Below are 24,101 nucleotides of genomic sequence, written 5' to 3'. Positions count from 1 at the left end.
ACAGGTCTCGAGATTCAGCAGATCGTTTCATGTGTTTATTGACCAAAAGAAAAAAGGAGGTCACACCATTTCGGACTCTTCAAACACTCAATCATCAAGGGCACCCACAGGGGACGGGCATGGTCCCTAACGTCTGGATCGAAGGCCACGCTGCAGGGTGTGGGTGTCCTCTCAGCCCTACCCCAACAGCTGTCCCTGCCTCCCGACACCCCTGAGATCAGCTGCAACTGCAGGAACGAAGTCATTCTAGAGGGACTGGGCCCACCTCACTGCCAAGGTACAGAGCAGGTTCTGAGGCCACGACAAGCCCACTGCTGTCATTCGGATGCCGGCTGCTCCCTGGGCCTGACCTGCATGGCCTGCGGCCACAGCCCTGGGCGGAGAATGAAGCAGGAAGACACTCCCCACTTGGCAGCACTGGGAAGTTGGAGAGGATGGGTCACTGGTCATGTGACACCCCCAAGCCAAAGGCCAGACCTCTCTCTGAATTAGCCAGACTCTACCAGGGGGAGGCTTTCAAGAAAAATACCCCTTGGCTCATAAAGGGTTTGGGTAAAATACTTTTCAGAAACCTTACGAAACAAATCATCTGAGATTTCTGGAGCACTAGAACCATTAAAGGGTCCCTGGGCTGCCAGGAGGGAAGCTGGGTGAAAGCCAGCCCCCCAGGAGATGAGATACCGCTTAGGCCTGCGTCTCAGAGCAGAGCAGGGCTCGGCAGTCCTCTTACAGCCCCGCTGCGGGTTCTGCGAGGAGAAATGCATTCCCGAGGGCTCGCCGTGCCTGCCTCCCGCCTCCTCATCCTCGTGGCCTGGGACCAGGCTGGTCATCAGCATGCCCAGTGCCCAGGAAAGCACGTCTCCTTGGGGGCGTCCATTTGAGGTTCCTTATGCCAGTTGTCCAAACAGCACCCCCTCCAGTCCTCTGTCCTGTCAGAGATGCTTTTCCCCGACACATTGAAACCTTTTTTCCCCCCTCCCGACAGATGACAGGATGGATGCCTACAACCTTTCTGAAAGGTGACGGCTTTTACTGTAGGCAGAAGTTCCTCGACATGTCACAGCTGTAAAAATCCTGGGCGCCTGCCAGGCTTCTGAGGTGCCAATGTGCACCTCAGGCTGGCGTGCAGCCTTGTCTGTCAGCAGACATGTCTATCCTACTTTACACAGAGAAATAAGGTCAAAGTGAGAATTCTGGGCATGCGCAGGTCACAAGCTCAAAAGACACTTGGCACAGTCTATATCCAAAAATTACGACCCCAGGCCCCCTAGCAAGCAGGTGAGCTGCGGAGCGGAGGGACCCTCAGCTCTGAAGAACCAGAAGCGACTGGCTGGAGGTGGCTTACAGATGGCGTGTTCGCGAGGCGCCTTCCCCTTCTCTGGCCCACCTGCCACACCCTGGGAGCCATCGGGAAAGACAAGGCTTCCCGGCCCCCATGCATTCACAGCTGCTCTCAGACTCAAAGCTGAGAGAAGGTCTGGCACAAGCTCTGCAGCCACAGCTCTGCTCCCCCAGGGCAAACAAGCGTTTGGTCAAGGGCATGGCCCTCCATAGAAAGAAGTGACGGTGCGGGCGGGTCAGGGACAGGGAGAGCCCTCAGACGGCCCAGCAAACGCACACACACTAGCGGGAAGGTGTGGGTCACGGACAGGGCTGCAGGGCAGGGCTGCCAAGGTGAGAGAGCGAGAGAGACACAAACAAATATTACATGTTCAGTCAAGGCATTTCCAGGAGACAATCACAGAAATAACACTTTGGACACCGTAATAGGACACATTTGGCAACTCTTAAAGAAACAGCCATCCCCACCCAAGCCACCAGGGGGGTCCAAAGTCCCTTTAGCCCAGTTTAAAAAGTCCAGGAAGGAAGGAAGGACCAAGAGTGTAAGAGAAAGCTGCAGAAGCAGTTACACCCACTACCTCCAGCTCCCATCTGCCTGTCCCATTCAGTGCAGAATGCCGCCTGCCTCCACCCTCTTCCTGGCAAGAAAGCAAGCCGCCTGGACGGCCCAGGTTGCTGGAGACAAACGGGGCAAAGCTGACTGTGGCAGCAGCTGAACGGCCCAAACCCCGAGCAGCACTCCCCAGCCTCCAACCACAAGCAAGGACGCCCCATCCTCCCTTTCCTCAAAGAGGCTTAGTTCATAGGAATGTGGGGTACTCTCTCCTTTATCAAAGCCCTCAATTCAGTTCGACAAATGGGAGCTAGACTCCTTTGCGTCTGCTACATTAGTATGCGGTGCATCGAAGGACGGGAGGACAGTGTTACAGAGCGGCTGGTGCCAGCGCCCGCCTCGGCACAGCGCAGGGACAGTCCGCTCACTGCTCTGGCTTCCCGGAAGCACAGGCACGGCCAAGAGCAGGCTGCCTCTCCCCTCCCCCGGCCCCAGGTTCCAACTGGAAACCCGGCCCAGATGCGGCTGTAAAGCTGTGTGGCACTGGCGAGGAACAGAGCCGGAGTCTGAGAAGGTGTGCTGCAGCCGAAGCTCCATGTGTCTTCGGTTCCTGCGGCTGGGTGGGGTTCCTTTGGTTTGACCAGAACGCACTCCACGGGGGGCCAGGCTCAGCTTTGCTTTGCAGCTCAGTTACTGTACAGGAGCGAGACTGAACTTCAGGAGGTGCTCTGCCAGGGCGCTCTCTCCATGTCTAGGATTCTGGCGTTTACATCCGAGACCCTCTCTCCTGAAGAATCTGGAAGTGGAAGGTGGGGAGAGGGCTGAGGCTTGGACTCTGGATGCAGACTGCTTTAGGCTCAGCTGCTAAGCAGACGGCTGAAGAAAGCCAGGAGACCCACTGCTTCCCCCTGGCCCCGGCGAGCAGCACCACAGTCCGTTACCCAGGAAGCCAGCAGGACGGGAGCCCACCCCTCCCTACAGCACTCCGGCTGGAGACCAGCTGACGGCGGCGGGCCAGCGGTGCTGTGGGACCACTTCTCCCTGCTCCAGGGAACGGGTCAGGCATATGCGGGCGACTTCCAAGAGTGTGTTTGTGTTTCTGGGGGCCCCAGTGGGGGAAATGTAACTGTGTACAGCACTTTTCCGGTAACTTAAGAAGCCACCAAGGTAACCTAATGCCTTTTTTCTTAAGGCAGGAAAAAGAACAGTTTCAAATAATAAAAGCAACAGCCAGTACTTCCCAACGCTGAGGTTCAGAATGCCGAGCTTGGGGGGTTAGGGGGATAAGCCCTTCTTTTTCACTGATTCGACAGAGCCTGGGAACAGCCTGCCCTTTTCCGTCCTGTTTTCTTACGAAAACCCCTCTCACTGCTCATAAATCTTGGTTTAAATGACAACAATCAGAAGACCCAAATGAAGGGGAACCGCAAAGCTGCCTTGAGAAGGGCCGGGAGGAAATGAGACAGGGCCCCTGGGGGGCGCACGAGTCCCACGCAGATTCCGGTGACGCGGCCTCTTACCTTTGCCTTTTCACTGGGCTCGATGACGATGCCGTTGGTGGAATTATTTAGTTCTCTGGAGACGACACAGAGGAATTCCGCCTGGTCCTCGTTCCCATAGTTATAGGAAGACCCGATGTTGATGAGCTGATAAAACAAGGACCTGGTGAACACACGGGACCCGACACCGCTCAGTGCCACAGAACCAAGCCTGCCGAGGGGCCGCTGCGGCTCGCCTCCTCAGCGGGTGAAGGGCTCTGGGACCGTCAAGGCCCCAGTCACCGGGTCTCGGTCACTCATCAGGGCGTCGTCAGCGAGGCCGCCCCAGAGGAAAAAAGTCTGAGTTCTGCCACCATCTCCCTCACCCGAGCAGCTGACACCCAAAGGCAGCAGCTGGATTCACATGACCACATTCCTTCCAGCAAACACAAAGGGAAACAGAATGTTTCTGTGAATAAAAATGGACACTGCTTCAGCCAGAACACCTACACACAGTGGCTCATCTGGACAGAGGGCGAGACGGGAGCCTGGCGCCCGGAAGGCCGGGGAAAGCAGGCCAATCACTGAAGCACTACCGCAAACCACATGCTCCTGGTAGCTTTCACCTTTTTGGGGAACTGAATCCAGGCTTTAATTCTAAGTAGGAAATACACCTGCAGAAGAAGCTGAGCCCAAGGGTGAGGTCTTCTTGGCGAGCCCCTAGGGCCGCAAGTCAGGGAACCATGACCGACATGCTGTATGGGCAGACGCCTCAGCCCCTTTGTGCCTTAACTTCCTCACCCACATAGTGGAGTCACTGAGGGCACACTTGGTCTTCCTACAGGACATGAATACTTTAGCCCTGGCTGGTTTGGCTCGGTGGACAGAGTGTCAGCCTATGGACTGAAGGGTCCCAGGTTCGATTCCAGTCAAGGGCACAGGCCCAGGTTTTGGGCTGAATCCCCAGTAGGGGGTGTGCAGGAGGCAGCCAATCAATGATTCTCTCTCATCATTGATGTTTCTATCTCTCTCTCCCCTTCCCTCCTGTTCTGATATCAACAAAAATATTTTTTTAAAAAAAGAATACTTTAAAACCGTATTTATAACATCCTCTGCTTAAGACTTTAATCAGGGAAACACTTCTGGAGTGGAAGTATGGCACCATTTTGCAACCCACACCTGACAAGGACTAGAAGGACACACAGGCAGAACGGATTCTGCAGTGGGAGGTCTGTGGGAGGAAAAACCCAGTATCGGTTCTGAAGACAGAGACACAAAAAGGAACTTCTGAGAAGGTAAGTTATGGTGACAGTTCAACTGGCCTCTTAAACTCTACATGAAAATTGGCACGATCCAAATAAAATGACAATATATTCATTCTGTTCATGCTCAGCACCCGTGTTTTGAAGAAAGTAGATGAACAGAACAATTCTGCCATCTAATGGCACAAAGCTACAGGACGGAATCCACAGCCCAGGGATGGAAACCATGCGTTTGATTCCTTTCCTATCACTGCAGCTCACCACCCTTTCTCTGCCGATTACACTTATACCCAGGATGATAAAGTTCTGACCCTGGGGCAAGCAAAGGAAGGGCTATTGGTGAATCCTAGTCTTCTTTAGGTAATTATTCTAGAATGCATCCACACGCATTTCTGAAAAAAAAAATCCCACTGGGGGAGAAAAAAGAGAGTCTTGTCCAGTGGGGCTCAGTTGGTTGGACACTGTATTGTGCACCAGAGGGTTGCTGGAGTGATTCCCAGCTGGGGCACCTGCCCAGTGGGGGCATGCATGAGGCAGCCATCGATGTTGCACTCTCACACTGATGTTTCTCTCTTCTGCCTTCCTCTCTGTCTAAGATGCAATGAACTATTAGACAAAAAAAGGGAGAGAGAGAGGCATTTCAAGCCCAAACAAGCTGGCTGACTCCCTCTAGCACAATCAAGCTGAAACCTTGGTTATAAATAATCCACACTGAGCAGCTCTCTTTTCCCATGCTTTGGAGCAGGATCACATGGGGCCCTAGGCTGTTAACTGGCTACGGAGGTCAATGTTTGGAGTGTGGACTCCCAGGCAGACACTGGGGTTGTATTACTTAAGAAACATACCTGTTCGAATTTCCAGCCATCAGACATAGTGGAGACCATCTGTGTCAGCTCCTCCTCTTGGCACTGCAGGACTCGGTACACGTGCTTCACTGGGCCCTGCGACAACCACGAACAGTGAGGCTAAAAGAACAAACACTGAAAAGGAGTTTGCTTGGAATATTTTCTTGGCAGCCAACCTCTAACCCTTTTACAAGCAGCACGGTAGCTTTTCAATAACAACTTATCCAAAAACCAAAGGGTCCAGGGATATGAATCAGTGGGGAAGATCATTCTCAAGTGGAGAGGGATGAGTTATGTTCTTAGATTTCCTCTATTGTCCTAAACAGAAAACAGTAAACTTACTCTGGACGAGAAAGCCACATGTTCTTCTAAGCTGCTCGTGTCTAACATCCATGTGGACAATGTAGATTCTATTGTGGTTTATTGGCAGTGACACCTTATTATGGGAATAACATGTGAAATAGGAACCCATCACATACACATACATGTTCCAGCGACCTTTACCCTCTGCCATGCTACCGGACAGTGAAAGTGTCGCAGCGGAAGATGTGACATTCTGCTACAGACCGAGGAATAATAAAAAATAAACCCTCGGAAACTCCCGAGTGATAAGTGTCTTTCATAGGCTCATGGCTGGTCACCAGAGACACCAAGCATGATGAGAGGCTTAGAATTTTCAGAATATCTCAGCTCTTAAAGCTCTACAATAGGGAAAGGTGCCCTGTGAATATAATATGAGGTGCAAAAGCTTGGTGACACTCGATCCTATTTCACTGGTAATCCGCTAACCAACTGGAAATTCATCTTTGATATTAAAGCAGCCTTTCAGCCCGCAGCTGGATGGAAACTAAATGAACAAGCCCTCCTTTCCACCCCTGCAAACTGCTGGAGACAGCGTGATGAGAGTTCATTTTTTATCACAGGTGTCGGTTATTCCATTCAGATAAACCATTCAGAGCCAGAAAACCAATCTATCAAGTCAAACACACAAGGAGCAAGGAACTATTTTTTACGGTGAAAAGAAATGTACTGCTTCCTTCTTAATCGCAGGAAAATTCTACCTTGCAGCAGATCAGCTCTCAGGAAAGCCTCCACCGCCGGAATCTGCTGGGGTAGGAGGCACGTCATGCTGCAGGCCAGACGGTCAGTGGGGTCTGACCCTGCCTGTCACTGCAGTTGGACTTAGAGGAGAGCCTCATACATGAAAGGGGGTGTCTGTGTTTCCTGCTAGACTTCCAGCTTCTTGAGGGCATGGGACTTCTGTGGTCAGAGAGTCCCAAGGGCCTAATCGAAGTTACTGTGGCCTCCTAAGACACCTGGATGGGTACGTGACATAAAATAAGCCGAGTAAGCTCTATGTCTTCCCTTCCCAAACCGGGTGGGAAATTGTTTCACTTTTGTTACTATTATCTACTGAGTTAATACCAAAATCTAGACTTCATAATAAAATGAGAAGCTTGGTATTATTTCCTCAGGAGCACAATAGACAAGCAGCTTCTAAAGCAGCTTCCTAATGCTGCGACCCTTTAATACAGTTCCTTATGTTGTGATAACCCCCAACCATAAAATTATTTTCGTTGCTACTTCATAACTGTAATTTTGCTACTGTTATGAATCATCATGTAAATATCTGATATGAAGGATGTATTTTCATTGTTACAAATTGAACATAATGAAAACATAGTGATTAATCACAAAAACAATATGTAATTATATATGTGTTTTCTGATGGTCTTAGGCGACCCCTGTGAAAGGGTCGTTCAAACCCCAAAGGGGTCACGACCCACAGGTTGAGAACTGCTGTTCTAAAGTCTACACCATGAGACTGGTTTCAGGGGGCTGGCAGGAGCCGGCTGTGATGTGGCCACACGCTGAAGGCTAGTCCTAACAAAGAGCAGCCACCAGGTGCAAGCGGGACCCGGCCTGGTCTTCACGTGGAGGGAGACAGATGCTCCCTCTGCGAGAACAGGTTTGGGGCCTCCCACTGCCATATGGTGAGTAGCTGCAGCCTCCCCATTCTTCTACAGGGACATGAGGCTGTTTTGTTTTCTTTGTTATTTCTTCTGTTTTTTTGTTCTGAACAAGTCTGGTGGAGTACATGCTGCCGGCCTGGCAGACGGACAGTTTTCCACACAGACCTCAGGCTCTGAGGGCAAGTCATCCTTTCCTAACTACACCCAGACACATGGACAGACAGCCACTCGAGGTAGTTTCCCCTTAAAAATTCAAAATCCATTACTTGGGAAGTTCTGTTCTCATTGTCCCGTATCCTTTCCTTGACCAGCCGCACAAGAGAAGCGATGTTGTAAAACTCTGCCTCTTCCAGCACACCTAGAACAAGGACCAAACTGTAGTTAGAGATGTGCAAACTCCCCCGAGAAGAGCAGGAAAGGCTGGCCTTTGTGTCTGGAGTGCACGTTTGCCAAAAGCTGCAGTTTTCAAATGCAAGCCTAGCTTCTTTCCCTCTGCCTGGAAATGCTTCGTTGCTGTTTAGAGCGTACCCATCGCCTTTGCCCAACGGAAGGGAGTCAGCAGGAAGGGTCTGGCCTGTCCACCCCCTTTCACCTTTAGTTTCCTACCGGCACCTTCCCTGGCTCTCCCTGTGCCTGCCATTGGCTGCAGGACACCTTGACCGTATATCACTTAGTTCCCGGAACTAGTCAAGTTAGACAACTCCTGAGCTTGCAATTTTTACCTGAGTTGCAGTTTGTCCTAAAAATGACCGGGGGTGGGTTGTGTGTGTAAATATATGTGGACCCAATTTAACAGAATGCTTATTATTTGAACAATATGAAAGGCAATCATGGGAAGAAACCCATGCTACATAAAGTCAAAGACTTTAGAGAGGACAATTATATGGGATATGTGATCCTGCACCAGGAGAAAAATGTACTATAAAGGCCATCATTGGAACAGTAGACAAAACTGGAGAATAAGCTACAGATAAAAGTGTTCATCAATATTAAATTCCCTCAATTTGATCACTACACTGTGGTTATGTAAGAGAATAGATTTGTTCTTGGGAAATATCCACTGAAGTATTAAGGGGAGAAGTCTAGAATCTATTCTCAAATAGTTCAGAAATAACCTGTGGGAGGGGTGGAGGATGGAGAGGCAGGAGGAGGAGAGAGAATGAATGAATGATAATGCAAATATGACCAAAAAATGTTAAAAATTGGTGATTCTGGATAAAGGGAGTTCTTTGTACTATTCTTGCCCTTTTCTCCTAGTTTGAAATTATTTTAAAATAAAAGTTTTTGAAAAGGCATTAGAAAAGAACTGCATTAAGAGTCCTCTTTTCAAGAAACAAGATTACCCATGAGTTGGCAATTGTTGAAGCTGGATGGATGGATGGTGGGTGTATATGGAATTTACTGTGTCATGCCCGTTACTTCTGTATGAATTTGAAATGTTTTGTAAAGAGGGCATTTACAAAAAGAGAGCAAGTTCTCTTTTCACTGGTAGAAACAGAGGTGTTTTGCAGCTGCTTAATTAACCAGCACAGCCATTACAGCTTCCTTACTCAGCGAACATTCCCGATCAGGGTGCCCTGGACTCAGGGACAGGCCCCAATCTTCAACTGAAGGCCTTCGATGAGACCAAGCCAACCAAGCCTTTTAGAAAGACATCTAGGCCCACTTAGTCTAAATGCCCTAAAAACCAAAAAGATGAGGCCACTGATGAGGTACCTGACAATGGATTGGAGAATGAATTAGGTCAGTTGCAAAAATTGACAAGGAGGCATGAGATCAGTCTTAAAAGAAATGAGGCCAAGCCTTTATTATTTCTTTGCAGCTGCAAGTTCAAACTAAAACAAAAAATATAAATAACTAAATATCAGAGTTGTGTTGCTTCAGGCTATGGACATTCACTGCTAGCATATAAGCAACTGTAAAAAGGGATCCTGAAAATTCTGCAGGTTTGGAAAAAACTCCCAAAGCTACCTCTTTCCCTTCTCGTTAAGGTGGATGAACAGAACACGACGAGGCTCCCTTAAACAAGACTCCCTCAGACGTCACTCAGTAACTGAGGCTCCCGGCTCACTTTCATAAGCCTTTACTATACCTGCACGCGAGCGCGACAAAAGTCTCAAACAAAACCCGAATTCTGAAAATGCCTGGTTCGAACGCTGCTCTTACCTTCTTCTGCCAACTCCTTCGTAATGATGAGTTTCCCGTGGCGGAGGTAGTTTAGGATAGGACCAAAGTAGGTGGGGTCCCTGTCAATCAGATAGGCCCCCGTCTCATCCTGCCGACCAAACACAAGGGTGTCACTGTGGAGCGTTCAGACCAAGTCAGGACAGGGTGTCAAACCTGGTCACAAACCATTAGTGAGAGGGCAAGTTGTGCTAAACGTTTGCTTATCACAAACTATGGACAGGAAGGCTAGTTTTATGTTTCTGGTACTTGAACATAATTTAAGGTGAGGCGTTCCGGATGTACAGTCATATCATCTAGACGTTTACTTCAACTTCTAAAATATTTACTTGGACACAATGACCAATTTTTCTGGCTATTTTTTTTTTTAAGAAAGGGAGGAAGAAAACGCCATCGTTGTGGTTAAATCTCTGCTTGAGATGGACATTCTGAACTCCCTACTGTCCCTGAATCATATTCCTAATTCTAAGAAAACCTGTTTAGTTGGCAATGCTCCCGTGCTCAAGGCCAACGTCAGTGGCCGTCTGCAGTGCCAGCTGCACCTTGCACACCCCAGCTCTGTGCCCAGAGGAAGCTTGGTGCTGCCAGCGCTTGGCTCTGAGCAGTTTTAATCCTACTCATCTTTACAGTAAAAGAAACAAGAATAAACTGGGATCTACTGCAAGAAGGGAGGCTTACGGTAGATAAAAACAATTCCTTTATAAGCCAGGGTTTTGGAATCTCCAGTTAGGGCAGGACAGGTTTCTATCAATCTGAGATTTATCAGAGGAGAGGTCAGAGATAAATAAATGAAACCGACCCATGTTTACCCAACCCCAAGTCTGTTTCAAGATAACAGGCTGCACGTTATTATGGGCTACAAGATGATGTAAGCAATGATCAATTGCTTTACGTTGGGAACTGAAAGATGAACGTGTAAAGTTAAAAAAAAAAATTCAAGCAACAGTTCAAACTGGAAATGGGTTAAGTCTCTTGGGTCGTCTCAAGCCTCTGGTTAGCAGCTATGCATCTTGCCCAACAGCATTCCTGTCTTCATTTCCCCGGGATCTTAACCAGGGGTCTGAGGTTGGCACCGGAAATGGTAACCTCCTTCCAAGGAATGGATCTGATCTCAAGGATGGACCTGACACAGTGACTGCTCCCAGCGCCCAGCTCAGGGACCATGACCCCGGGAAAGCAGTGTGATGGCAGCTGTCAAGCCACCCTCTAACCCAGGCTTTCGCCCAACTTGGCAGCGGGTCCGAGAGGAAGTCTGAGAAAGCTACAAAGATGCCTTGGCTCGTCCTGACCCAGTTCTGGATGGATCTGGCACAGGCAGTGAGGGGCTGACGAGGAGCCAGGGGAAAGCTCAGGCGGACCCGAGGGGCTGGGATGGGGTGTGGAGAGGAATACGGAGCCGGGGTCTCCCGCGTGCGGGTGGGTGGGTGGGCGGTGCGGCGAACGAGCCGCTGAGACCGAAACGAAGGGTGGGGTCCGGGAGAAACCCTGGGTGCGCCGGAGGATGGGCGAGAGGAGCTGCCGGGGTAGAGCTTGTAGGGGGAGGAGGGGGGCGGGGGTCCAGGCCCGAGGAGCCCGCCTGGAGGAGCGTGTCACAGGGATCTGGGGTCCAGCCTAGGAGGAACCGGGGGGTCTGAAGGCCGGGGGCGCGCCCGAGGGCGGGGCGCACCTTGTCCGAGTCCAGCTCCGGGTCTTCCTGGCAGCAGAGGCGGCAGAGGAAAGACTTGGGCTCCCGGCCCAGGGTCTGTCGGGTGGTCACGAAGTAGGTGCCGCCCACGTTCAGCCGGACCCAGCGGGCCGCGCCGGCGCCCCCTGCCCGATCGGGCGGTCCGGGACCCGGCTCGAGCGGCTGCGCGGCGGCGGCGGGCGGGCGGCTGTGCCCGCGGGACGTGGGGCCAGCGGGGCGAGGGCTGGGAGGTCCGCGGCCCGGGCCGCCCCCGTCGCCCAGCCCACTCCCACCACCCCCTCCCAGCCCGGCCACCGCCGGGTCCAGTTGCAGCTCCGCCATCTTGGGCCGCCGCCGCCGCCACTGCCCGCGCGCCGCCGGGCTGGCCCATCTCGCGGCAGGGAGAGCCGGGCCGGCCCATCGGCGGGGGTGGGGCCGGGGAGAGGGACGAGAGCGCCCCCAACCAGCACCCGGGGATCCGCACGGTGGGAGCGCTGTGCCCGCCCTTGTAGGCGGGACTTCCGGAAGGAACCTTAATCTCTATTGGCTAACCTGTGCGGCAAGGCCCGCCCCTTTGGATGAGTGGTTGGCTAAGGGAAGCCTTTCCGGTGACCCATTTCCGTTACTTGCGCGGTGGACCGCGGGTCGCCGGGGTCGGTGAAGGTGAGTAGGGTTGGGACGTTGGCTCCGACCCCAGGGGGTTCCTCTGCTCTTTCGCCTCCAAACCTCGCGTCGGCCCTTGTCGCAATCCTGCCCAGGACGCCAGGCGCCGCGGGTGCCTCGCTGGAAGAGTGCCCGGGTGGAGCTGGTGCGGCTCTGCTCGCGCGAGAGGTCGCCGGGGCCCGGCGGCGACCTGGTCACCTTTAACTTAGGCGCTTCCACAGCCCCGTGCGCCCCGGGGCGGCTGACGGTAGAGGTCCGGTTTGGGGGCTGGAGCAGCGTCACCTGAAGACAGTAATGCAGCTTGATGCGTCCGCCCCTCCCTCCCGAGGGTTCCGGCTTTCGAGCTGCGGGCGGGTCAGAGCCCCTCAGCAGATCCTCACGGAGCACCTCCTGTGCACGATCGGTTCTAGGCGCTGGGGGTTCCCCAATAAATCAAAGACAAAAACCCCTTCACTTACGGAGCCTCCCTGCTCCGGGTGCTGGGAAAGGTCTCTTTAAGGAAGCTGTTCCTCTGGCATCTTCAAAATCTCCTGCCCTCACCTCCATTCCAGGAAGCAGGCTGTCCTGAGTGGGAAGGAAAGGAAGCGGCAGGTGTTGGGCACGTTTCTCTTTAAGATCCTGGGGCAGATTGACGACCACCTCCCTGTGCTCCACCCATCCAGCGGTTCTCCACCTTCTGGCCCTTTAAATACAGTTCCTCATGTTGTGACCCAACCATGAAATCATTTTCGTTGCTACTTCATAACTGTCATGTTGCTACTGTTATGAATCGCAATGTAAATATCTGATATGCAGGATCGTTTTAGGCGACCCCTGTGAAAGGGTCCTTCGACCGCCAAAGGGGTCGCGACCCACAGGTTGAGAACCGCTGGTAGACCTTGGACATTTCAGTCAGTCTCCTGATGTTTGACACTGATCTTATTTCGTTGAAGTGGACTATTTTATTCTGTCGTATTATTTAAAAAATGGCGGTGGTGGGTGCGCAGTAATCAACCAAGAACCTTGTGTGCGTATATGCATGGCCCATGGCCACAGACAACGGGGCGGGGCGGGGCGCGCCTGGGGTGGGGGGCGGGTGGGCTGGAGGGGGCCCGTGGGGGGAAAAGGGAGACATACGTAATACTTTTGACAATAAAGAATTATTAAAAACAAAAAGGCTGTAATCATTTTCCTTCTTGTCTCACATTCATATATATATTTAGGGTGTGGCCAGCATACTCAGGACAAGAGTGTGTGCTGGTGCTGCAGGGGACGCATCAGACAGGAGTAGGAAGGGCAGACATGGCGCCGATCTGACAGGGAGGGCATAGAGAGCCTCTTAAGTTTGTAGAAAGAGCAAGTTGATGTGCACGATTTCACTTGATACTTGCAACAGCTTTCTGAGGCAAGCAGGGCTGATGACACCCCCACTTTCCAGGCAGGGAATTCTGGTCTAGAGCCTGCTCTATCCAAGCCTTTGTGGGAACTTGGGTGTGTGTCAGCTCTGTGTACTGGAGAGTCAGTGAATAAAACACAGTTTGAGTGGAAATGCATTTAAATTACATTTTTAACTTTAATGCAAGCCATAAGTATGACTTCAATATTTCCGAAGGTACGTGGTAAACAAACACTGGAGTACTGGGGTTTTCAGGGAGAGTTAGGAGCTGGAGAATAGCGGGAGGAGCATTTAGGGGGAGGAGAATATATTTACATGTCAGGTTGCACACCTTGAATTTGAAGAGCTGCGGCTGTCTTTCTCTCATTCAGTCATCCTGATTTCTTTATAAGTACGTCCTCCAAGCCCTCGGAGGACGCGGATCTGTTTCTGAAGGACTTGAACGTTGCCAAGATGGCCTCTAGGATTCTCTCCAAGAGCCCAGTTTTGATTTGACGGGTTTTATTTTCCAGGATCTCAAGATGGCTGGGCGAAAACTTGCTCTAAAAACCATTGACTGGGTAGCTTTTGGGGAGATCATACCCCAAAACCAGAAGGCCGTTGCTAACACCCTGAAATCCTGGAATGAGACCCTCACCTCCAGGTCAGTCCCTTTTCTTTTTTTTTTTGGAAGAGAACAGTTTGGTAAATCCTGGAGGTAGAAGAAGTAATTCCTAGAAGAAAGGGGCTTAGGAAACATGTTCCAGAGGTAAAGGAAGGGCCCTGGGAGCTTGGGAGTGAGGAGGCTAATGGTGAGGTGCCTGGGGTGGGGTTGGAGGGGGAGGGGGCAGGGGAAAGAGAAAGGCACAGGCTTGCTCCCTGGAGGGAGAGGCACGGGGTCCCCATCCTGAGGGTTTTAAGGGCGGAGATTTTAGGGGCGGTCCCAGGGGAGGATCATAATGGAGCATTCAGCAGCTTCCCAGGTGTGTCCTTGCAGGGTTGTGGTCTCCACTGATTGACTGGCGGGCACCAGGGCACAGGGTCGGTACTCAGTGCAGCTGCGCCTGAGGCTGGTTTTGTTGCTTACCTGGAGGGTACACAGCGAGGCCGTCTCCGTGTGCCTTCTTCTTTACTTCTCTAGTTGTAGGACTTCCATTCAGCCAGCTTTCAGGCGGTTCTGAATGATGGTTGTTCTGTATTTCACTTGTAATTTTGATACGGTTATGGGAGGCGGCAAGCACAGGCAGTTACCTCCGCCTTCATCTTGGTTCTCTCCAGGTCAGTCCCTTTCTGAGAGGGAGTTTTTTGACTTGCCATTGAATGTGGAAACGAAACAGTGATGTGGAGCTACATATGACTTTCTGGTGCTCTTCTGAAAGTATAAAGAAATCCATGTATTTTCCAAATAAAAGTAACTTTTTTGTGTATTCCTATGCTTTCCCACCTAGACAAAAGTGTGATGGTGCATCCAGGCCGTAGGAATAAGGAGCAGGGAAATTACTGTGTGAATTTTCTGTTCATAGAACAACCATAACTTTGGTTTTTCCGTGTGAGCAGGTTGGCCACTCTGCCTGAGAAACCACCTGCTATCGACTGGGCTTACTACAAGGCTAATGTGGCGAAGGCCGGCTTAGTAGATGACTTTGAGAAGAAGGTGAGACTTCAGGCAACTAAAGCGCTGGTCTGGTAACGTGGCTTGTGGGAAGAGGGGGGACAGCAGATAAGTACATACTCGGGAGGACAGCAAGGAAAGAAGGGTGGTGTTAGCACTCAGATCCCAAAGGAAGCTCAGGTGAGGTGGGTGTGGCCAAAGGTCTCATGTTAATAGAGTTCAATGGTAAATGCATGCAGAGAATTCGGGGTCTGTTTATTCGAATGGTTTTTGTCCAAAGAAACAGTACAGGGTAGCCTTCCTCAAGGAGCCAGAGGGCTGTCAAGTTACACATTTCCACTCCTCTCCTCCTCAATTATTTCTTGGTCCCCCACCTGTCTCCTTTGGAATAAACTGATATCTTTTCTACCTTTCCCTGTTTTCCTCCTTTCTCTACTCTGCTTTTATTATTTTTATTTTTTTTACTGTAATTTGTAAGCTGTAATTTCTTGTTAACTTGTCAAGGGCCTACTCTGTGCCAGGTGCAGTGCTGAGTGTGGGGGCTGTAACACTAAGCCTTCTTCATAGGGCAGTGGTCCTCAACCTTGGCTGCACATTAGAATCACCTGGGAATCTTTTTAAAATCCTGATTTCTGGGCCTCATCCTCTGGAAATTCTGTTTCTTTGTTACTAATGTTGTGGCCCCACCCCATAACAAAGAAACAGAATTTCCGGAGGATGAGGCCCAGAAATCAGGATTTTAAAAAGATTCCCAGGTGATTCTACTGTGCAGCCAAGGTTGAGAACCACCATTCTAGGGAGACCATCTCCATTATGCAAACATTAGTTCCACCAAGTCCGATTGGGTTTCACTTAAAAGAGAAATCAGAATTTCTTTAGAGCTATAAGCTTCTAAGAGATTCCCCCCCCCCCCCCCCTTTTTTTTTTGGTAGGGAGAACCACTGATTTATTGTTTCACTTATTTCTGCATTCATTGGCTAATTCTTGTATGTGCCCTGACCGGGGGTTGAACCCACAACCTTGGCATATTAGGATGATGCTTTAACCAACTGAGCTATTACGGGGCCAGGGAAAAGGGGCCATTTTTGAGGTCATCCAGTTCACCTGTCCTTTTCAGATGAAGAAACTAAAGGTCATCGTGGTAAAGAATTGCCCAGGGGCTCCGCTTAGTTAGTGACAGCACTGAGAAGAACTTGCGGTCCCTTTCCCTGTCCAATGTTCTTTCCACTCCAACACCCTAGCTTCATACCGGCTTTTTCTTGGAACGGAGAATGTGTTCTTATGTGCTCTCTAAGGATTAGCAGCTTGGAGCTCCTGGGTATACTAACAGCATCTCCCTGTGCCTGTGTTTATAGTTTAGTGCCCTGAAGGTTCCTGTGCCAGAGGATAAGTACAGTGCCCTGGTGGATGCTGAAGAAAAAGAAGATGTAAGTAGTTGAGACTCTTTTATTCCAAAATGCTCTTAACTCCTGATGACTCTTCTTAGTCATTAGGTTGAAGTAGAGTGAACTAAAAGGAGGAATAAAATAAAACTCTAGAAAATGCAACCTCGGAAGTTGCCTGGTAATTGGAGAGAGGGGGCTGATCAGTTTGTTCTCTCTCTCTTTTTTTTTTAAATATATTTTATTGATTTTTTACAGAGAGGAAGAGAGAGAGATAGAGCGTTAGAAACATCGATGGGAGATAAACATCGATCAGCTGCCTCCTGCACATCCCCCACTGGGGAAGTGCCCACAACCCAGGTACATGCCCTTGACCGGAATCGAACCCGGGACCCTTCAGTCCGCAGGCCGACGCTCTATCCACTGAGCCAAACCGGTTTCGGCAGTTTGTTCTCTCTTGATTGTGGCGGTGGTGTCACAGGTGGATACATATGTCATAACTGATCAAGTGGGTTCTTTAAATATGTGCATTTTATTGTATGTCAGTTATACCTCAACAAAGCTGTTACAATAATAATTTTTTAAAAAGCTGTTACAAACAGTTAAGGAGTTGGAATTGGGTGGAAAATTATCCAGTGTGCTTGAAAGTACTGAAGGCCAAAAGTTGGAGTGCAGGTGGCTCCGCAAAGGAGAAGTCTGGCTAGGTGGTCAGGCAGCTTGCACTGACCCTTCTGCACCCAGCACCTATGAAACATGGGCATTTTGCAGGTTGCCTAGATGCGTCACTTGCTGAAGAACCCTGGCCCCGCCATCATAAGCTGCCTCCCAAAGCCAGCTCCCCCAGTAGTCATGGCAGCTACAGATTCTCCGTAGAGAGTGAGAAAGCAGCAGTGGTCTGGCTCCAGGACTTCTGAGACCTTGGGAGCCTCAGGGTCAGGACACTTTAACTTGGATCCAAAACAGAATGTCTCCCTTCTTTTAAAGGCGAAAAGTTGTGCTGAGTTTGTGTCTCTCTCAAAGGCCAGGATTGAGCAATACGAGAAAGAGGTAAGGATGACCTTTGGCCTTTGGGATAAATTTCCTCTCTTCCACCAAATGGCAGAAACCTGCCTTGGGTTCCTTTTTTGCATCTCTGCAACCCTGCTTACCTTAACATGTTTCCCCTCCTTTCAGCTGGAGAAGATAAGGAACATAATTCCATTTGACCAGATGACCATTGAGGATTTGAATGAAGCCTTCCCGGAAACCAAATTAGACAAAAAGAAGTATCCCTACTGGCCTCACAAGCCAATTGAGAATTTATAAACTTAAGTCTGAGAGGAAGCTCTGCTCCTTGTATTTTAAACTCTGGACATTAAAAATAATCAGATGGTGCTGAGTGTGTCTGCTCCTTTGCAGTTGAGATAGTTACAACTCTGAGGTGACCTCACTGGAAGTGGGCTTTTTGTTAAAATGGAAAGGTGAGCCTATAGGTGTATGTGGGTTCAGTTGTCTAATGGTCAGGATATGCTCTTAATCCCAGAAGATAAAGATCTAGAGGATTCCAGAAGACTCTTTGTTGAGTGCCAGCACTATACCTTAGTCATATTTCTATTCCCCAGGGCTTAGCACTGTGCTTGGGATTTAGAGGAGCCTTAATATGAATTCATTGTAAGTGAAAGAGAAGAAACATGAGCCTTCAGGGCAGGGGTCCTCAAACTTTTTAAACGGGGGGCCAGTTCACTGTCCCTCAGACCGTTGGAGAGCTGGACTATAGTTTTAAAAAAAACTATGAAGAAATTCCTATGCACACTGCACATATCTTATTTTGAAGTAAAAAAACAAAACAGGAACAAATACAATATTTGTATTTGCATGTGGCACGCGGGCCATAGTTTGAGGACCCCTGCTTCAGGGGTTCACATCCAGCCTAGGAGGTTATCACATGAACCTCGGATAATAGGGCCAGCTAGTATATTAGTAAATGATCATAACTTACAAAGCATATACTGTGTTCTAAGAATTATTCTGATCACTTTAGATAAATATCTCATTTCTCCTCAAAACAACCCTATGAGGTAGGTAGTGTATCAGCCAAGACATTAAATAAGGCCTTTGAAGTCGTGGCTGGATTGGCACATGCTGGGGTTGCAGGTTCCATCCCCAGGAGGGGGCTTGCAAGAGGTAGCTGATCGATGTTTCTCACATTGAAGTTTCTCTCTCCCTCGCTCTCTAAAATCAATAAAAACATAAATATATATATAAAGTCCTTTGAAGGTGACAACATTGCCAATGATAAGTTTGCTATTCTCTGCCCAGAGGCCTTATCTGACTACTCAGTAGTTTCCCATTGCCCTCTATTTTGAATTGTCTTCTACTGTCCTCTCTCTCACTAGAATGTAAGCTTCTTGGCGGCAGTAGAGGATGGTTTCAGGGAGAACTGAAGCTTGAAACAGGAAAAGAATCGGTGTCTCTCATAGTGCGGAGGAGCCCACGGGGCTGCAGCTCTGTGGCAAGGCTTGGGAGCCAGAGGGATGCTCTGACGTGGCATCCATGACACTTGGTGCCTGGTTTGGAGTAGAGACAAGAATTCTGGATGACCCTGGAGAAGAGAGAGGAGAATTCTGTATTTCTAATTCTTTGTTTTGTTTGTGTGTGTGTTTTTTTTTTAATATATTTTATTGATTTTTTTAGAGAGGAAGGGAGAGGGAATAGAGAGTTAGAAACATCGACCAACCGCCTCCTGCACACCTCCTACTGGGGATGTGCCCGCAACCAAGGTACAAGCCCTTGACCGGAATTGAACCTGGGACCTTTGAGTCCATAGGCCGACACTCTATCCACTGAGCCAAACCGGTCTGGCGTGCATTGTTTCTGTTACAAAGGTACAAGAAACTGGTTTTTAAACTTTTTTGTCAAGGACTTTTGAAAATCTCAAACAACAGCACATAATGTGAGATATTCAACCTTGAAAGCCCAGCTATACTCCTCAGGTGCTATGGGCCTCAAGGTTTAAAAAAAAAAATCATCTCTGGCCAAATTTGTAGTTTAAAAAATTTTTTTTTCTAAAAGATACACACGTATACAGGAAAGTATGAAAATCATAAATGTACATATTCAATAGTCCCTTTTTATTAGTGTATTTTTTAATTTATTTTATTGATTTCAGAAAGGAAGGGAGGGGAAGAGAGACACATCAATGATGTGAATCATTGATCAGCTGAGGATCAAGCCCACAACCTGGGCATGTGTCCTCAACCAGGATGGAACCCAGGACCCTTCAGTCCACAGGCCAACACTCTATCCACTGAGCCAAACCAGCTATAGCCCCTTTTTAAACTCTCCTGGGATCAGGATTTGAGTGCCATCTTTTTTCCTGCACAGAACTGTGGGTGCCATCTCCATGGGAACAGCCCACAGCAAAATCTTCGGCATAGAATTGGGCAGCATTTTCACCCCAATGGGAGGCAGGGAGAGACTAGGGGCTAAGGCAGTGATGGCAAACCTTTTGAGCTCGGGGTGTCAGCATTTTGAAAAACCCTAACTTAACTCTGGTGCTGTGTCACATATAGAAATTTTTTGATATTTGCAACCATAGTAAAAGATGTATATTTTTGATATTTATTTTATATATTTAAATGCCATTTAACAGAAAAATCAACCAATAAAATGAGTTCACGTGCCACCTCTGACACGTGTGTCATAGGTTCGCCACCACTGGGCTAAGGTTTTGCCTATTAACTTTACAGTCTGTGATGGTCTCTCACAGAACACACTCCTTTCACCAAATGAGCTGATACCAACTCATAGAGGCAACAGGAAGTAGGGCCCCAAAGCGCAGTACAGCTTGATCATACCTTTCAAAGTGCACAGTCCAGCTTGATCAAAAAGAAAGGGTACGCCCAGCAGGCGTGGTGTGGACCTATGAACCAGGTCATGGTTTCACTCCCGGTCAGGGCACATGCCAGGGTTGCCAGCTCGATCCCCAGTGTGGGGCGTGCAGGAGGCAGCCCATCAATGATTCTTATCATTGATGTTTCTATCTCTCCCTTTCTGAAATCAATAAAAAAAAATACACACTTTTTAAAAAGAGTAAGATAATTGCTACTGAGGCTCCCCTGTGCAACATATACAGAAAAGGCTATAAAAAAAGATAAAATAGACGGCAAGGGTTTTTTTTGTTTGTTTTTACCGTATCTGGGGTCTAGAAAAAAATTTTGTCAGTGATTAATTACCTCACCCCAGATGGGACTCGAACCCACAATCCCTGGCTTAGGAGGCCAGTGCCTTATCCATTAGGCCACTGGGGCACTACGCAGGCGGCGCGCGATTATTTGCCTTTTGACTGTGACGGGGTTAAGCTGCGTAATGACGTCATCCCGGGAGCTCCGCGTTGCAAAAAATCAAGGTTATCGCTCAGTGGGATAGCAGTCCAGAACCGAGAGTGGGTTGGAAGATTGCAGAGGTCCAAGGAAAAGGTTAAGGTTTGAGGTGTAACACAGTGTGCTGACCTCTCCTTAGGAGAAGACTAGAACCTTCCACCTCCTGAGCCAGGGTCAGACATTTTACTCTTTGCACCACACATGCCCTGTAAAGGTTGAGTTCTATGGCGATGCTTCTTGAGGGATATAAGGACGCACCGCACAGACGTTGGCCGCATAGACTGCATCCCGGCCCCGCCTTTCATGCACCCTGTGCCCCAGCACCGCAGTCTTCCCGGGCACTAGTCACTTGAACTGCCGCTGCCACCTGAGGAGGTTACACCTGAATATCACATTGCTTCCCGCTCAGCACGAGGACCGCGTGGCCTAACGGATAAGGCGTCTGACTTCGGATCAGAAGATTGAGGGTTCGAGTCCCTTCGTGGTCGGCTTTGCTTTTTGTTTTTGTTTTTTGCAGAGGGGGCGGTGGCTCGAGGCTGGGGGCATAGCAATCCCGATGGGCATCGTACTGGCCTCCCTCCTCTCCCCTCTCCTAGTCCCCTGGCCCGCAGACACTCGCCTTCCGGGGACCTCGCTCATTTCCTTCAACCTGCGCGCCGCCGGGCGCCCTTAGGTCTCAGCTGGTACCTCCCAATCTTTTCGTCTTACTCTTTAGCTTTCCGCGTAGCCCGGCGGGCGTACCCGCTGGTTTTCTAGTTGGCTTTCTGCTACTTGTACTAAGTTCGGGTCTAGGGATACACGCTCCGGCCGCCGGCCCGACAAAAACGTACAGTTTGTGCACGTGCTGTTGAGCTTTACCACGGACCACGTGGAGGAGACGTTTTGTCTCGCCCCAGTGGCCTAATGGATAAGGCACTGGCCTCCTAAGCCAGGGATTGTGGGTTCGAGTCCCACCTGGGGTGGTGCACGTGGCCACCTCTACAGGTAATTTTTGATTCGCTAACGTGCGGACCCTGCCGTGCTGCACACGGGCTACCACGGGCTCCACTCCACGTGGTTGGGGCCGCGCGGCCCCTGGAGCCCTGCCCGCTCTCTCACAGCCCCCTCGCTTTTTCGATCAGGGTGTGTCTACGCCGCTCCCCACCCCCAGCTCATTGTTGCCTTCGCCCCCTTCATCCCCTCGCGGTCCTGGTGGGTCCTGGGAACACGCTGCACCTACAGGACAAGTCCTGCTCTCTAGCGTCGGCTGTGACGTGTAGAAAAGTAGGGGGTGGGGAGTGTCGCTGTTCGGTGCTTCGCTTTGGGGATCCTTTCGGTGTTCCAGTCCCGTGCACTCGGTTTTGTGTTTTTTTTTTAAATAAGATCGAGCTGCAGTGGAGAGAGTTTTTCAGTGTCAAAAATATGGCTGTACCCCAGGTGGGACTCGAACCCACAATCCCTGGCTTAGGAGGCCAGTGCCTTATCCATTAGGCCACTGGGGCCTGTAGGTTACAGCTCCCGTATTTCTCCCCTTAGTAGTTAATCGGACTGCGGGTATTTCAGGCAAAAATTAACGGGGCACACGTTTACTGAGGGACCCCAAGTCGGGGAAGCGCTTGGATAGGCTTCCGGAGCTCACAATGGACCAGTAAGACGCTACCCTGGGAGGCGAGCTGACCAACCTCCAGCCTCCGCACGCACGGGGCAGCACGTGGGGCTGGAGCTGCAGGAACACCCAGAGCATGGCCGGTGAAGACCAAGGTTCGAGCTGGTATGTCCGCCCCTCCACGGAACCGACAGAAAACCCAGGAATTTTAGGGACAAGGGGGGTAGGAAGTTCACGAGAGCAGAATAGCCTCAATCATGAAACAAACCCTGGACGTCTTCACCATCACGAGGCAGGAACCACCAGGAGGAACAAGTCCTTCCACGTAAATAGAAATATGGGTATATATTCATAATGTACATGTGATATACAAAGGCATACTGCACAGAAGACAAATACATCGGCCAAGTAGACACTTCGCCCTAATATTTTATTCCTTTAAAGCTGTTAGCTAGAAAGTAGTACAAATAAAGAAGGGGCGCATTGTTAAACCTTACAAACGTTGACAATCCGGTTAGAGCCCGTGCGCATCTGAAAGGGGCCACGCAGAAGCTTCAGCCAAGGGCCATGCGTTCGTCATGCCTGGCTGACGCCTGCCCCCCCTTCCCCCGCAGCTGAGGGCTGAGAGCTTGGACACGTTCTGTTTCTCTCTCCAGGGGGCGGAGGCTGCGGAAACCGACCTCCTTCCTTCCACATCAGCAAGAAGGGTTTAACGCACCCGGTCCAGGCTCCTGCCCTCATGTAAGTCCATCAATTTGTCTGTTTGTTGAGGTGTAACACGCATGTGGCAAAGTGTACAGCTCGCAGGCCACAGCCTGATGAGATACAGAACATTCCCAGCATCCCAGAAAGCTCCCTCCCCCCCAGTCAACCACCATCTCCCCCCAGTACTCTCTCGGCTGTCATCACCATAAAGCAGTTTCGCCTTGTTTTGAACTCCATATATATGGAATCATACTCCGGTAGCCTGGCCTCTGTTGCTCAACATCGTGTCTATGAAATTCACCCACCTTCATTCTTTTGCCCTCAGCTTTTTAAAAGAGTGGGTCCCAACCGTGTGCTCTCCTCTGCGTCCCCAGCCTGTTCTGTTTCTCTGTCCCTGTCCTTCCCGCCTCATCTTGAAGGCTATTCCAGGGCCTGTCACACCACCAATGGCGGAGGTCCTCAGGGGTCCAGCGCTTTGCTCAGGGGGAACCCACTGGATGCCTCCTCTGGCTTCCCACTGCCACCATCTGACCGGCCTCCCTGGGGTTTGCCTTGCTTCATCCTCAACCGCTCCCAGCCATTTCCGACTCTGCTTGTCCCCCTCCATCCTGCATCTCCCGGCTGCAGCCTCACTCCCCAGCTCCAGGGCGCCATCCCCTCTCCTGGGCGTCGCTACCCGCATTCCTCCTCAGGCCCCACAGCCAGCCTCCCACGCCTGCTCCCTTTGTGACGTTCCTGTTTCAATGCGCAGCAGCACCGTCACACACCTGCTCCCATCCCCTGTGGACTTTTCTGTCCCCATAATCCTTCTGCACCTATTCTCTCTCCCTCCTGTTGTCACTGCCCTAGTTCCAGGATGAGTCCCTGACTGCTCATGTGGGTCAGTCCACCCACCTGGGCTCACTTCCCTGCAGTCTCTTCTCCTCCATTCACGGTCAGATTCATCTTCCCCTGACAGCCTCTGTGGGGTACAGTCTAAATGTCTTAACTGTCACATGTACGGACTTTCTAGACCTGGCTCCCACTCAGTGTGGCAGATGTGTCTCCCACAGCTCCTCACCCCCTGGGCCCCAGCCAAGCTGGGCTATTAATCACGGTTCCCCCAGTACATACTCATGCCATTAACCACTTCTTTATTCA

General features: G+C 50.3%; 2 protein-coding genes across 3 annotated transcripts; one reads left to right on the top strand and one right to left on the bottom strand.

Annotated features, from left to right (window-relative positions):
* Positions 1–13: 13 nt before the first annotated feature.
* KCTD2 (potassium channel tetramerization domain containing 2) lies at positions 14–11,662 on the bottom strand (the record flags this gene model as incomplete). 2 transcript variants are annotated; one of them, XM_081109198.1, is made up of 6 exons in its annotated part: positions 14–2,690; positions 3,415–3,540; positions 5,480–5,575; positions 7,719–7,810; positions 9,619–9,727; positions 11,303–11,662. In XM_081109198.1, the coding sequence occupies 6 exons, from the start codon at positions 11,639–11,641 to the stop codon at positions 2,661–2,663; spliced, it is 792 nt and encodes a 263-aa protein (XP_080965324.1). In that variant the 3' UTR covers positions 14–2,660. The 2 variants fall into 2 exon arrangements, with proteins under 2 accessions (XP_080965324.1, XP_080965323.1); XM_081109197.1 differs by having other exon boundaries at positions 5,480–5,599; positions 11,303–11,641.
* Positions 11,663–11,859: 197 nt separating this feature from the next.
* On the top strand, positions 11,860–17,684 carry ATP5PD (ATP synthase peripheral stalk subunit d). Its single transcript, XM_081109196.1, has 6 exons — positions 11,860–11,962; positions 13,850–13,980; positions 14,874–14,970; positions 16,284–16,355; positions 17,295–17,357; positions 17,484–17,684. The coding sequence occupies exons 2-6, from the start codon at positions 13,859–13,861 to the stop codon at positions 17,613–17,615; spliced, it is 486 nt and encodes a 161-aa protein (XP_080965322.1). The 5' UTR covers positions 11,860–11,962; positions 13,850–13,858; the 3' UTR covers positions 17,616–17,684.
* The last annotated feature ends 6,417 nt before the right edge of the window (positions 17,685–24,101 follow it).

The sequence above is a fragment of the Myotis nattereri genome, assembly GCF_964212035.1.
Source record: "Myotis nattereri genome assembly, chromosome: 16".
Taxonomy (NCBI): Eukaryota; Metazoa; Chordata; class Mammalia; order Chiroptera; family Vespertilionidae; genus Myotis; species Myotis nattereri.
This window is presented reverse-complemented; position numbering and strand designations above follow the sequence as displayed.